Consider the following 15,000-nt stretch of genomic DNA (forward strand, 5'->3'; position numbering starts at 1 on the left):
TCTGTGTCACATTGTATTTTATTGTGGGACAGTCATACTAAAGGCTTCAAGATTATTAAACTATATTCCAAAACAAAATTAATCTAAACAGGTGTTAAAAGTGTTGTCAGAGCTAATGAAGGGTGAAATGCAGAATTTTGCAAAACCATCGAGTTGCATTAAGCAATCTCTCCATCAATTTGTTCCAATTGTTTTGTGCAAATTCGCATGTGTGGCAAACGAGTAACCAAGCAGAGAGGCAAAGAAAGCAAACAAAGGGTTAACAATGAAACAAGTAATTTTGGTTTGAATTTTAAAGGTAAAGACCAGTAGATGTAAAATTGTGGTTCAAGGGTTTTGGGTGCAAAATATCCATTCAATATTGTTTAAATATTACCTTCAGAGGTTTAGATGGCAATACTTTAACCTAAATTCACAAAAAACAGATATATATGCCCAAATGTTCAATGTTGAAGTGCATTCGCGATATCTATCCAGGCCGGATCAATATGATAATTTACCAAATATATCAATTAGTAGGCGGTTTCCCAGCAAAATTTGTAATTATCATCACATATTAGTCAAAACATATTCTTTCACATTATTGGTAATAAGAGCTTCCATTACATTTTTTGAGATGGGGTTGTTTCCAAAACTGGTCACTAAAAGCACTAAAAAACACTAAAAAGCTCATTTAAGATTAAATGTTGAAATAAAATTAGAGGCACAAAAGGCATAAAAACATGTGAGTCCACGCAATTTATCCATGCCATCCATGAATGAAAAATTATTTGACATAATGATGATAAATGGTAATGGTACCAGAAAATGCCATGTTTGTTTGTTATATAAATAATTCTCACTAGCGCTAATACGCCAAAAAAGCTCAGATGTAGCCTCTCGGACATAATTTTGTGCTACTTCCGAGACTTAAATACTTCTGGCTTACTTCTGGTGGCACACACAGTAGACATATTATGCATGCCTAATGCAGGTACTTAACGTGTCCAAAAGCTATTTCTAAGTTCTTCAATTTGTGTGATGGCAGCAACGAAAAACAAAAGAGAAAGATACTTCAAAATCATATTGATGGCCAGATTGAAAGAATGGAAGGCCTCTCGAAACTTCAATAAATGCAGACAAACAAACTATCCCAGAGTGTATTTGAAATAGGGCCTGAATGTAACATCTGGTATTTTTAATATATTGGCGAGGTGAGAATTACAGACAGTTGTGTCTACCTCCATTGGAATAATCACAACCTTTCTTTTTGAACTGCCTTAGATAAATAATTCTCACTACCATCTTATCACTGATCTTAAAAACCTCTTAATTGGTCTTTAGCCTTTTCCTTCATTCCCACATATAGTCCTTTCTGCTGGCCATGACATACACTTTAAATACACATGTGGTTGCTTAAATCCAGTTAAAACTGGTTTTCGGCCACTTCCAAACAAATGTTCTTTTTTATGCTGGTCATAAAGTAGAAGGTACATCTGCATTTCTTTGAATCAGGTAGAAACCGGTTGTGCCTGCTGTCAGTCTGGAAAGTTGTCTTTCCTGCTGCTCAAAACATTTACAAGTAAACAGTTCTCAAAATCCAGTTAAAACTGTTTTTCAACTGCTTCCAGTCCCACACATGTTTCCTGCTGGTCATGATGTAGAAGGTACATCTGAAGTTCTTTGGATCCAGTTGAAACTGGTTTTGGCTGCTTTTGCAAGTTTCTTCATCTCCTTCTCGCTAAGCTCCGCTTCCTCCTCAATGACAAGAGAGAGTGATGTGCTAGCCTCTGTTGCCATGGGCGGAGCTACATGTACATCTTCCGTCTCCATGTCCGAATCCAGCGAGGATTGGTGAGCGTGGTCTTCGTCATCAGAGTCCTCACTCTCAGAATCAGCTCCTGTGCTGCTTGGTCAAACACACAAATACATCTAGTTAGACTTTTAAGATACTGAGGGGTATACAAATATATATTTCACGATTTGCTATCATACATGGACAATTTACATTCAAAGAAACATGACTACTGAAGAAAAACCAACCCTTCTGGGGCCCCAAATTATGCCAAAATACTTCTTCTAGTTGTTGTCAATGTTCACCTTATTGTCATTCTTAATTATGATAATAACAATAACAATCTTGATTTTTATAGCACTTAATATGGAATACTGTCTCTCAGTGCTTTACAGATATTATTACCATGGTCATCAGATTTATTCACACACAATGTGCACCATCTCCACTCCCTGGGGAGTATTCCTACCATATGGTCACCGTGAGGGCATGTGGCAATTACAAGCAAAAAGGATTTCATCATCGTCCCCATTTCTCTCCTTGGTATGGAGTGGCTAATGTAGACTAATGCCTTGCCAAAGGAGATAAGTGCAATGTCTGGGATCTCACCCATGACCTTTGAATTTCAGGTCAAGCACTTGAACCACTCGACTACGACACCTCTACATTCATCCCTGTCATATGGTAATTCAGTCAAACCTGCTTTAGTGACCACCTGTCTACAAAGACCACATTTTTTGTGTCCCTTTGAAAATGGTTTCTTGTTGAAGCATACACTAACATACCTGCCAACCACCCCGATTTAGGCGGAGTTCCTCCGCATTTTTCATACCAATTCCGAATTCCGAGTGCCTGCCTCAAAACTCTGATATTTTTTAATTTTAAAATATTTTTAAAACAAACGACTGTTGCATAAGAGTAAAGCATAACACAGCATTGATAACCAGATCACGCCGACATCCGCGCTCGCGCTCATAGAAGATATACACAGCGCAGCCCGAACGTGATCGTTAGTTCCGCAGTCATTATCCATGTACTGCATGTACTAGTACATGGAAGCACGTGCGCAAGCTATATCGATAGAGTGTGTGCGGACGTTGTACTAATACATACACTACATGCAGCGTTGTTGCATAGTAACTGCATGCGTATAGCCCACGTGTATTTATATTACATGTGGAGTTGATACACCGTGCATAAACACCGTATACATTGGCGTGTTTTCTTCAATGCTTGTGCGATGACTGCGATCGTGGAAGCTTGTTATTTACCGGACTTCCTCAGATTTATTTTGGATTACTACTACTATATTCTTCTTCTTCGTTGATTTCTCCATTTTTGAAGGACAAAATGGGTAAGACTCGTGCTGTTCATAATCAGAAGTATAAGAAAGAATACGGGAAACAATTTCCAGTTGCAGAATCAGCACTCGGACTTCAACACGCATTTTGCATTGTGTGTTCGGCCGACTTCAGTATCATCCATGGGGGAATGAATGACATTCAGAAACACATGAACTTGAAGAAACATAAAGCTTTCAGCGAAATTAAGGACAAGGCTCGTCCAATTTCAACCTTCTTTTCTTCTTCTGGAGATCTCGATGTCATCAGAGCAGAAACTTTGTTTACTGAATTCATCATAGAACACAACTTGCCCTTTTCTGTGGCTGATCATTGCACCAAGCTGTTTCGTAAAATGTTCCCTGACTCCAATGTTGCAAAAAAATACTCATGTGGACGGACGAAAACGTCGTATCTCGCAGAAGCTCTTGGGAAACAATCGAAGCAAAGTATCTTGGATGTAATTCGAGTGTCACCGTTCAGTATGGCAACAGACGGCAGTACCGATTACGAGGATGTGAAACTCTACCCAATTTGTGTAAGATACTGTGATCCCAACAGCGGCAAAGTCAACTCAGTCATCCTGTCTTTGAAAGAGTGTAACAAGCCATCAACTGGAGAAAACATTTTCAAACTGTTGGAGGCAGAAATGGATGAGCTTGAAATTCCCTGGGTGGGAAAATCTGATATGCTTTTCTGCAGACAATGCATCTGTTATGCTTGGAAAGATGAAGGGAGTAGCTGCATTTCTTCTTCAGCAGGCTCCATCCCTCCACATTGCTGGTGAGTTTTTGTGTTTGAAATTTAGATTTTAAACTTAAAAGGCAAATAATCTGGCTGACAAGCAAAGTCTAAATTAAACAAAATAAAATACACCCCCACAGAATTGAGTTTGTGGGGCTTTAAGAGACTAACCAATATGTAGATTACAAGTGTAGTCTGTAGATGATATTTAGTTTTAACTGTTGAGCTTAGAATTTTCAATGTGAATTTTAAAAATATATATGTGACACTCGCCCTATTTAGTACTTCCTGAATTGATTTAAGGTGAAAACTGATTTTAAATACAGTTTTTTAATTCATATTAATTATTTGATTTTAGTAACATTTTTGTAATTGTGGATTTTAATGTAATAGTTTGTTACTTTTGTGATGTTCTTAGTTTCTATTCTATTCTACAGTAAATACTTTTCATAACATAATAAAACTCTCTATTATAAAACAATATTTTCTTTTCTTTACAGGTTGTCCCTGTCATCTTATTCACTTGGCTGCAGGAAGGGCTGCTAAACAACTGCCAGTTTCCGTTGATGATCTCCTCGTAGATATTTTCTACTACTTAGAGAAAAGCAGCAAACGAAAACAAGAGTTCAAAGAGTTCCAGAAAAAGGCTGGTGTCCCTCATCACAAAATTGTGAAGCATGTGGCAACCCGTTGGCTTTCCCTGGGGCACTGTATTGAGTGTCTGCTAGAACAATGGAATGCTTTGTTGTTCTTCTTCAATGAAGAGGACAAGAAGAATAATCCATGTACAAGGAAACGCAGTGCATCGGACCCTCTCGTTACCTCTCCCCCTAAGAAACAGATGAAACTACATGCCACCAACACACCAAAGTCTTCAAAGACTGTACGTATAGCATCACGTTCTTCACTAACTGGCACTGTGGTGAGAAAAGTAGCATCATCTTCAAAGACAAAGACACTGACTGGCACTGTTGCGAGTAAAGTAGCATCATCCTCAAAGACACTGACTGGCACTGTAGCAAGCAAAGTAGCATCATCCTCAAAGACATTGAAAGCAGGGAGTGCCACTGGTCCTGATAAGACTCCACATTCTGCACAGAAGTCATCAGCTGCAAAGTCCCAACCATCATCATCTTATGCATCATCAAAATCTCGTAATGTCTGCACTATGATGAAAGATCCAAACTACAAACTGTACTGTCTTTTCTTGACAAAAGCTATACCCATTTTTGAAGTGGCCAATATCTTTCTTCAAAAAGATGAGCCATGCATACATAGATTACATAGTGTTATGTGTCACCAGCTGCAAGAATTGCTTGTAAGGTTTGTTGAGCCAGATGTTGTAGCCAAACAATCCAAGGTATATGAAGTAGACTTTCACTCTGAAATGAATCAGAAATGTGATGATGAGTTATTCATTGGACAACCAGCCCGTCAATTCATTGAAGAGAACACAGAATCATGTAATGTGAAGGAATTCTATGCCAGTGCAAGAAAATATTATGTGGCAGCATGTGAGTACATGAAGAAGTCCTACCCTTTCAAGGATGATGTTCTTGTCAATGCTGAGATCATTGATGTAGCAAAGAGGACAAACATCAAGCTATCCCAGTGGATGTTCTATGTGAAGAAACTCCCTCAGTGTCTATCACCACAAGAGAAGGAACAAGTAGAAGACGAATTCTGTCATTTCCAAGCAGACCGTTTCTCTGAAGAAATTCTTCAACCTGATGTGAGAATTGACCAGGTGTGGCATTCCATCTCCAAGCTGACATCGCCTGCAACTGGCAAGCCCAAGTACACATCCTTGTACAAAATTGCGAGGTTACTACTTGTGATGTACCACAGCAATGCGGACTGTGAATGCATATTCAGCCTCGTCAATAAGAACAAAACAGAGTTTCGTGCTTGCTTGTCAACTCGTATGCTAGGCAACCTCATGACCAGGCGGATGGAGTTACTTGCTTCAGACACACCCTGCTACATGATGAACCATTCTAGTCAGCTACTGAAGAAGGCCAAAAGTTGTACATCAGCTGGATTGGTTGGTTCCAGTAGCCAGTAATTCTGAATCTTTCTACCTTTGCAAAATAGGGCTCCTAACTGAGGTGGGTAGTGAAACATGTAGTTTTGTGAGTGTTCACATTTTGATATTTCAAAAATTGTTTATGTGTGGGGCGAAAAGGTTGAAGGAAAAGGCCCATTTGCACCATTAAAATGGAGAGAAAAAAAAATAGACCCTAAAGTCCTGTGTACCCCCCCCCCCCCCCCCCCCCAATCTACGGGCTACTACCCCAATCCTTCGGTGGTTCGTGACCTTGTAGTCCATCCAGAAAAATTTACTCCTAATTTCTCTTGTCTCAGGTTGGCAGGTATGCACTAAAGGAACCTGTCTGCAAAGACCACCTACCTATAAAGACCACTTTTCTTGTCTCCCTTGGGTGGTCATTATAGACAGGTTTCACTGTACTAAGTAAAGAAGCTACTTACTTAGAGAAGTGACTTGCAGGGCCAAGAAGAGAGAGGATGAAGGATGAACAAAGGTGGCTTGCTGGTGGAAGAATATGAGGTGGAGCAGCAAGGATCTGAAAACATGGAGAACGTAAAACACTTAATAATTATCATTCTAGATAGTACTCCGTTCAGGATACAGAAAAACAGGACGATTCTTCAAGTTTACTCAAAGATATGTCAAATAGGTCTTTGGTGAAGGGGACTAATCCAACACTTGATTTGTCAAAAGGTTTAATCTCTGAACTTTTAATACCCGAACCAGGATTTAGGGTTAAACCCTGGGTTGCATCTTTAAGGGATGCCAGTTAGAATTGATCAGAGGGCCTGAAAATCACCTAGAATGAGCTATTTTGTACACAAAAAAAGCCTAAACTATGGTTGGAAAATAATTCCCCAAGGCCTGAATTCTGAAAATGGGCATCCCTGATCTTTTATTTAGTGATGAGTATTGTTTATACCCAGTGTTATCAGAACTTATAGATCTTGCTTCATAAGTAATTTTGGATTCCGATATGATTCGCACAGAGTACCAGGATGGAAGCTAGCAACTGCAGGAATGCAACTCATTAGTGTGACTGGCTCCCCTTAAAAGTTCTATGAAAGTTTGAATGTACTTTACCTCAGCTGCTGAAGCCTTGCTAGAGGTCAGACTTTGTGCTTGACTCCCTCCATCTGTCCACACTGGTCTTGAAGCCCCGCCCAGTAGCTGAGCAAAAGGTGTGAGTGGTATGCTCCCTTGTAGATCAGCCTGGTAGGAAAATAAATCAGATCAAATGATAATAATATATAATGATATTGATGATGATAAGAACAATAATGATGACAATATTAATAACAATAATGATAATAATAATAATTTTACATTAGCACCTTCAATGATATAGAATTTGCACTGAATTTTAAGATGAGACAATTTTTGAATGCATCTCCACTCTCACTTTCAATCTTCTTTCCCTTTACCACATCTTCTTGAAATCCTTCATTTTAATTCTCTCTCTGCTTTATTTGCTAACATGGAAATATATCAATCTCTATATGTCCATCTCTGTCTAGTCTCTCTCTTTCTCTCTCCCACATAGAATTCCATTCATCAGTCTGCCTTTTCTTCTGACTGTCTTACTCTGTCAATAACAAGTCTATTAATCTTTGTCCCTCTGTCTCTCTCAAATCAACTGCTTTCTCTAACATTGTACACTTTCTATTTCCCTCTCTATGTATGGTATCTGCATCTCCTAACTCTGTCTTCCAGTCTCTTTCCAAAAGTAGTTTTGCAAACATGTATCCTCCTCTTTTTTATACCTTGAATCCAGGAAAATATATGTCATACTTTTAATTTATCATTCAAGTTGTGTCATTGTTGGTCAAACAGTTTTTGAGCATCAAGTAACGCCTGGCTGGAATGCTCCCCAGGGAGTGGATAATATTGTGCACACAGTGTGCGCTGAATCCAATGACTGGGGTAATACATCTGTAAAAGCGCTTAGAGACATTGTATTAGGCGCTATATGAAAGCGGAATATATTGTTACAAAATTCTAAAGCTTACTGCATCATATATGTTTGTCCTCTCCTCTTTTTTGGCCTGTCCTTTGCTTATCAACGTCAGCAACTCCTGTGACTTGGTCATGAAGTACAGCTCAGAATCCTGCTGCCATGGCAACGCATCATTCGGCAGCCCCTCCTTGTCGTTCCCGTCTCCCGGGCTCTGTCTTGGAGTGAAGATGGCCGAGAGGACTTCAGAAGAGGAGGTGGAGGGTTGGTAGAACACTGGGCGTGGCTCGCACCCATCGAATACAAACACTGTCAAGAGAGCGACATATAGCAATAGATTACCATTGATTACCATGATAGCATTTGTATGTTCTGTTTTTCATGATTAAATATCTACGCATGAATTATTAACTAAAATCACGAAACCAAACTTTTACACATAATATTAAAGGCATTGTTTAATAATGTTAAATCTGAGATGCATGGCCCTACGTGTTATCAGTTTCTGTGATATGGTGTAATATTGAAGCCCTAACTGCGCTTCAAATGATCATGAAGTGCCTCAAAAAAGTAAAAATCTTTGATTGACCACTTTTACCATACTCATTTTTCCACAATAGACTGTAGTGTTATAAAAATCGTTAGGAAAACAAAAAATTAAATTTTGATTTCCAATCATAAATATCTTGATAATTAGACAGGCGATCTGCTTGTAAAAGTTATAGGATTCCTGACTGACCTAAAGGTTTATAATTATGATCGCAGCATGAGCTAAATCCAGTATTAAGTTTCAGAATTTGAGGCAATGTTACAGAGTCACTTTAAGAGTTACATTTGATCCAAATCAAGTGCAAGTTGTCCAATTGATGGCAAGTTTACAGTCTTGTTTCTCTTATGTACATACATGTAGTTGCGACTGATATCAATTTCTATTAGACGGGGCATTAATTCCAAAAATTTCAAAACCCATTGTTGCAGAGGACAATGGTGGGTAAAGACCAACACTATAGTATGATTGTAATGGAATTACATGGAAGTAAGTGTCAGTCTCATTGTGGTAGAGTGTGTCTAGCATTCATTAATTAATTCAACATTTAATGCACTAAGTGTGAACACAAATTTTGTATCTACTCACAACTGCACAATAAATTTATACATGCTTGCATCAATGCATGCGTACAAACATACACACATCAATATTTGACGCAGGTAACTATATACTACGAAGGCTGACATAATATAATTAGATGGCCAAATCTGTGATTGTAAATATCTGTGTGAATACTTACAATTGTTTTTGTTGTCAAAGATGGCAAAGTGTTGAGAATAGGGATCACCAATAAGTATGTTGACAGGCATCGATACACTCCAAGAGACTGAGAGATAGAGGAAGAGAGAGAAAGAGAGAGAGTTGAGAAAGTGAGAAATGGAGAGAGACAAAAAAATTAGCGAGGTAAACCAAGGAGAGGGGAGCAGAGAGAAAAAGAGAGCAAGAAGAACAAAATCTATTTAAAAAAACATACATTTGTTATTGTCTGCACAGATAGTAAATATGGTGTGTAACAAAAAGGATTATTATAACATTATAACAATGCCTCCTTAAATCACAGAACTGAACTTATCAACAGAAATATATGCAGCACTGATAAAGAGTACTAGAAAATTGGTCTGCACAGACAGGTCAAGGATCATCTGGCAGAACTAATCAGTACCACGTGCGATGATGTGCCAATACCCAAACAGTAATGAAGATGGTATGTTTTATTAAAATACTGTACCTGGCAGCCTCTAGGCTGAATTACAATCAGTTTACAAGATAAAATAATTCAACTTGTACATCAATGTTGCAACAATTATCGTTCAATGTGAGAACATTCCAAAATAAAACATAGCAATTAAAGTAATTAAGTATTTGTAAAACACAGTCAAATTATGTTGACATACCGTATTTGCCGGCGTAAAGGCCGCAGTATTTTTGGAAGAGAAAATATCAAAAAGTCGGGGTGCGGCGTATACGCCGAAACAGTAAAAATCGCAAGTCAAAACAGCACGTCCATTATTTGTAGGCAACTTCATACAAAAAATATATTAACAAAATTGACTTGAAAACACATCAGACAAGATCTAGTCTGAACCATGTCAGCAGCAAATTTGAAGAAGTTATCTTTTTAATCGTTGTGCAACCAAAGAAATAAGAAGAAAACTGACCAGAAACTCTAAAAATCCTACTAAAAATCCTACTTGTAAAAATGTCCTTGTCTTAGACAGCGCATGGCCCGGTAACCAAAATCATACCTCGCTCACACACTCTGTGGTGGGGAGCTACCGGGCTGGGAGTTGCAACAAATCCAACGCAGCTTCGGAGATTCGCGCAATCGTCGGTGTTCTTAACTTTTCAGTAAGATAATTCTGAATTATAATTGAGACTATCTAATTAATTAAAGCGACAAACTAACCTCGTTTGGCGATACGATAGGGGTAAGACCGGATAACATTATGGCCACAGCTTGGTTATGGCAGGCCATTCATGTTTCTGTATGCATGCGAAGCGCCATCTAGTGTCCAATGAATGTGCTAATCTGCCTAAAAATCTATGAAGATTTGCTAAATTACGATCATTTTTTAGGTAAACTTCCTGTAAATTTATAAAATGATTGATAATTTTGGTATTAGTTTGTAGGAAAAATATGATTAAAAATTATGATTATTTTCTTTGGTCCGTTTTTTTTTTTTTTCCTTTTTTTTTTTTTTTTCTCTCTACGAAATGTCAAAGTTGGGGGTGGGGCCTATGCAGCGGTGCGGCCTTTACGCCGGCAAATACGGTATTGCACTGAGAGATGTAGGGAAAAAAGGGTGAGAGTACAGTGAAAGTGGGAGAAAGGGAGAGTTAGAGAAGAGGGAATCGAGAGGAGGATATATGAACAAACAATCAAATCCAACATAAGAAGACATGTTATGATTGGATTATAAGACCTACCTCTACATGTGAGTAGATTCCATACAGTGATGGATGATGAAGTACTGGATACTAAGAGATGGGCCGATGAACCATGACCAAAACATAGAGATCTGAAATAAGACCAATGTAATACAAGTTATTTCATTTCAATTTTATTCCAACATCCACTGTCATTTCAATTCAATTCTCATTTAGTTTCATTTCTATTTCATTCTATTTCCATTTCCATTTCATTTTCAATTTTCAATTTTCATTTTCCATTTCCATTTCCATTTCCATTGCCATTTCCATTTCCATTTCCATTTCCATTTTCATTTTCATATTTTCATTTTCAATTTCAATTCACTTCAAGTACTAGATACAACAGATGAGGAAAAAAAACATGACCAAAACATAGAGATCTAGAAAAGATCAATGTGATACATGTTTTTAAATACGTCAATCTATTCATTGTATTCAATTTTGTTTAATTTTATTTCCATTGCAAATGTTATTCTCATTTGATTTGATTACAATCCGATTCACTCCATTCCATTTGACTTTCTTGCCATTTCATTCCATTTCAAAACATCTAAATCCAAACCAATAGGATACAAGTAATTCCAATCTATTCACTCCATTTCATTTCATTTGAAGAATAGTAACATTTTCCTACAGACAAATACGCAACAATTTCCCCATTTCCTATGTACCAAACAATCCTTCTCTTCAGAACTCACTGGATTTCTGTACTAACTGCTGCATGGGTAAGGATCTTTCTAAGTTCGTTGACCTCTGGGTTCCAAAGTGTAATGACCTCGCTGAAGCCTACCCCCAGCAGAGATCCATCGGAGGAGAAGGCCGCAGCCCTTGGCTCTGTGTTCTTGTAGAAGCCCACCGATTCACAGTTCCAACAATGTTTCGCTTCTGTGCAATTGATGAAAGTAAAAAACTTGTTTTCATGCAAATATTATATAACCCGATGTTTAGAGAGTGTGATGAACAAACAAATTTGTTTTTTATTATTGTCTGTTCAGCGCAAGAAAGGGCCTTGACTCTTGGTTAAAGTAAACATGTATGACAGTGTTAATTAAGGCCCTATTGGCTCCAAACGGACAAAACATTTATTACAAAGAATTAAATTCCTCACCCGTGATTAACCATTCCCCCAAAATAACACAGGAATAAGAATTCCTTACAGACATCTACACTGTAGAAAGAAGCGCATAGACATAAGGGCAGACTCTAAGAAATTTTGGACGACTAGGAAATTCACAATTCTTCTGCATTTTTTTCTCTTTCTGTAGGCATTTTACTTAAAGCGCGTTTACCCATCAAGATTTTAATTAACACCGTCTGCACAATTAGCATGACAAGTCTAACGATGATTATGATCATGATTACCATATTCGTCATTATGCTCATCATTACCAACACCCCAACTACCATCACCATACATCATCATTGCCACTATCACCACCAACACCAAAGCTTGCATCACCACCACAACAACCATTACCATACATCATCATTGCCACTATCACCGCCAACATCAAAACTTGCATCACCACCACAACAACCAGCATAACAGCCATTTAATGTCACTACTGCCACCACCACAGCCACAACAAAAACGGAAGAGAAGTGAAATTTTTTGCGTGAAACTTACTCTCAACATCTGTATCATCGACAAGCACCCAGAGTTTAAACTTCCCATCAGCGCTGGTCGTCACCACCATGGCATCGTCATTCTTCCTCTCTTTGCTTGACGGTCGGAAACTCAGGGCATTTATCGCTTCTTGGTGGGGCATCTCAACAGTTGTGTTCAAAGTAAAGCTGCAATGATACAAATAAAAGCAGGTTGATAAAGTGTCGATCAGGGTCGTCTAGTGGTCTTCATTACATTCCCTACAATTTATATTACAGTAAACATTTGTTTAATTGGGACCATGCAAATTGCCTTTTGGGGGGGGGGGAGGGATTTACAAAAGAACGATGAAAATATCCTGGAAATGAATGAAAACCAACAAAGAGATATTGCACATGGCAGGACATAAACAAATTGCACTAGTAGGATTAGTTAAGGAGAGAAATACTTTGGTCAATGGTCATGTTAAAAGGCACCAAAGCCTCTTAAAGGATGTTTTGGAAGGAAGAGTGGAAGGAAGTAGACCGAGAGGGAGACCCAGAATCAACTTGGAAGAGAATGTCAAGAACTGGAGCGGACTAAAACTGCAAGAGTGCACCAGAATGGCAGAAGATAGAGTGAAATGGAGAGATGTTGCAATCAACCTCCGAACTGGGAGAAGATACTTAGATAGATAGAAATTGCATTGTTATATCAGGGTAAGATCACAAAGGAATATAAAGAGCTGGGACCGGCAATCAGAGCTCTTTATAAACAAGTTTTCACACTAATCAGAGGCCTTGATGATCAGTGATAATGCACTGAACTGAATTATATACCTCACTTAAGAAATCCAGCCATCTGATTGGTCGAAATTGCATTCATAAACTTCAACTATTTCTGTAAAATTCCCAGTAACCATGGTTAAAATAGTTCTAAAATCCCAGTAACCATGGTTATTGGGAAAATAGTTCAGTCTCCATGGTTACTCCATAGGTTTACATGTTAAAAAATGGTCTGAGCGATCGAGGATACCATACGTGTGCGAAGAATTGGTCGCTATATTTTACCAATTTTGTAATACAACTAGCAGCGAATCCGGGCTAACTCGCCCCACAGGACATCTCGCCCCAGCATCAAAGACTGGGTCGAGATGTCCCGACACGATTCATCGATCGAGAGATACCAATGTGTATATGTTTGTGCTCATTGTACATTTTAGACGATATGGCTGATATTTGTTCACATTCTTTCGTCCTGGCCGTTAATTAGCAGACTACTGGTATCTCTCGATCGATAAATCATGTCGGGATATCTCGCTGGGGCGAGATGTCCCGTGGGGCGAGTTAGCCCGACTCCCTAGTGAATGCAGACGACCGCCTGTACTAGGCCAAAATTGCTGAATTAGAAACGCTCCCAAGATTTTGACTTCTGGATGAGGATCAAATGCGAGACATGCTGACAGCAAGAACACCAAAAAGGGTACGTGAAATCTTCCATAATTTTTTCAGTAGCCCTAGATCTAGATCTAGATTCTAGTACGCGACAACCAGATGCTGGTGATTGTAGTGATTTGTACGTCACGGACAGATGTAGATCCTTCCCGTAGAGATTACACACATCCCTATGCATTTCCATTGGCCATTGCGCATTCGATCATGCTAGATTGGTCGATGTTTTAATTACCAGAGATTCAAACTAATATTGCTCGTGATCCTGAAGGTGATACTCAATAAGTGAGGTGTCACATGAAAGCGCAGGTTCTTCTCCATATTCCCCACAGGGCCGGCCCACCCCCAAAATTGTAAAAATATCTTGCTTAGACTAGTAAAATCTAGATCTAGATCTAGTCTACTCTCAAAGAAACAATCATAAAAAACAACCGTGCAGATAAACTAGAAAAAGGCCAAGGTGGTGTCATAATTTTTTCGGCATATAAAAGTATTAATGACTGCTTTAATATTTGAGAAATAGTTGTTTTTATACGCTCTCGGGAAGGTTACAATTGGGCTATTGCCCTCGGCACGCCTCGGGCAATAGCACAATTCTAACCTTCCCTTGAGTGAATAAAAACAACTATTTTTTTCAAAGCAGTCATTAATACTATACTATATAATGTTATGATGAGACTTTCATTCAATATATCAAAATTGTAAAGAACCACTATCCACCCAACTTTCAAAACTTTGTATTACCTATAACAAAGATTTGTGCATTAAATTGATCACATTTTGAAAATGGCCTATTACCAAAAAACATGAATGGAAAATCTTTACTTCTGATGTCTGGAACAGACAGGGAACTGAAAGGGATCGGGTAACTTTGTCTCAGATTCTGAAACAAAATCCTGGAGTTAGCTCATGCTGCAATGATAATTATAAGCCTTTAGGTCAGTCAGGAACCCCATGAATTTTACAAGCCGATCGCCTGTCTGATTATCAAGATTTTTTTATGATTGGAAATCGAAATTTTGCGTTTTCCTAATGATTTTCATAACACTACAGTCTACTGGCGAAAATGAGTATGGCAAAACCTGTCACTCAAAGATTTTTACTTTTTTGATGCACTTCATG

At 38.4% G+C, this 15,000-nt stretch overlaps 1 protein-coding gene across 1 annotated transcript in view; it reads right to left on the reverse strand.

The window, feature by feature from the left end:
• Nucleotides 1–1,252: 1,252 nt before the first annotated feature.
• LOC593812 (WD repeat-containing protein 75) overlaps nt 1,253–15,000 on the reverse strand; it is a 51,126-nt gene continuing 37,378 nt past the window's right edge. Inside the window, exons 10-17 of the mRNA XM_030990509.1 lie at nt 12,470–12,636; nt 11,541–11,727; nt 10,840–10,931; nt 9,152–9,238; nt 7,918–8,171; nt 6,992–7,120; nt 6,349–6,443; nt 1,253–1,885 (exon numbers count right to left, since the gene is read on the reverse strand). Of these exons, the coding sequence (XP_030846369.1) occupies nt 1,633–1,885; nt 6,349–6,443; nt 6,992–7,120; nt 7,918–8,171; nt 9,152–9,238; nt 10,840–10,931; nt 11,541–11,727; nt 12,470–12,636 (1,264 nt within the window). The 3' untranslated portion in view covers nt 1,253–1,632. The remainder of the gene's footprint in view (nt 1,886–6,348; nt 6,444–6,991; nt 7,121–7,917; nt 8,172–9,151; nt 9,239–10,839; nt 10,932–11,540; nt 11,728–12,469; nt 12,637–15,000) is intronic.

The sequence above is a fragment of the Strongylocentrotus purpuratus genome, unplaced genomic scaffold, assembly GCF_000002235.5.
Source record: "Strongylocentrotus purpuratus isolate Spur 01 unplaced genomic scaffold, Spur_5.0 spur5_scaffold_19, whole genome shotgun sequence".
Classification (NCBI taxonomy): domain Eukaryota; kingdom Metazoa; phylum Echinodermata; class Echinoidea; order Camarodonta; family Strongylocentrotidae; genus Strongylocentrotus; species Strongylocentrotus purpuratus.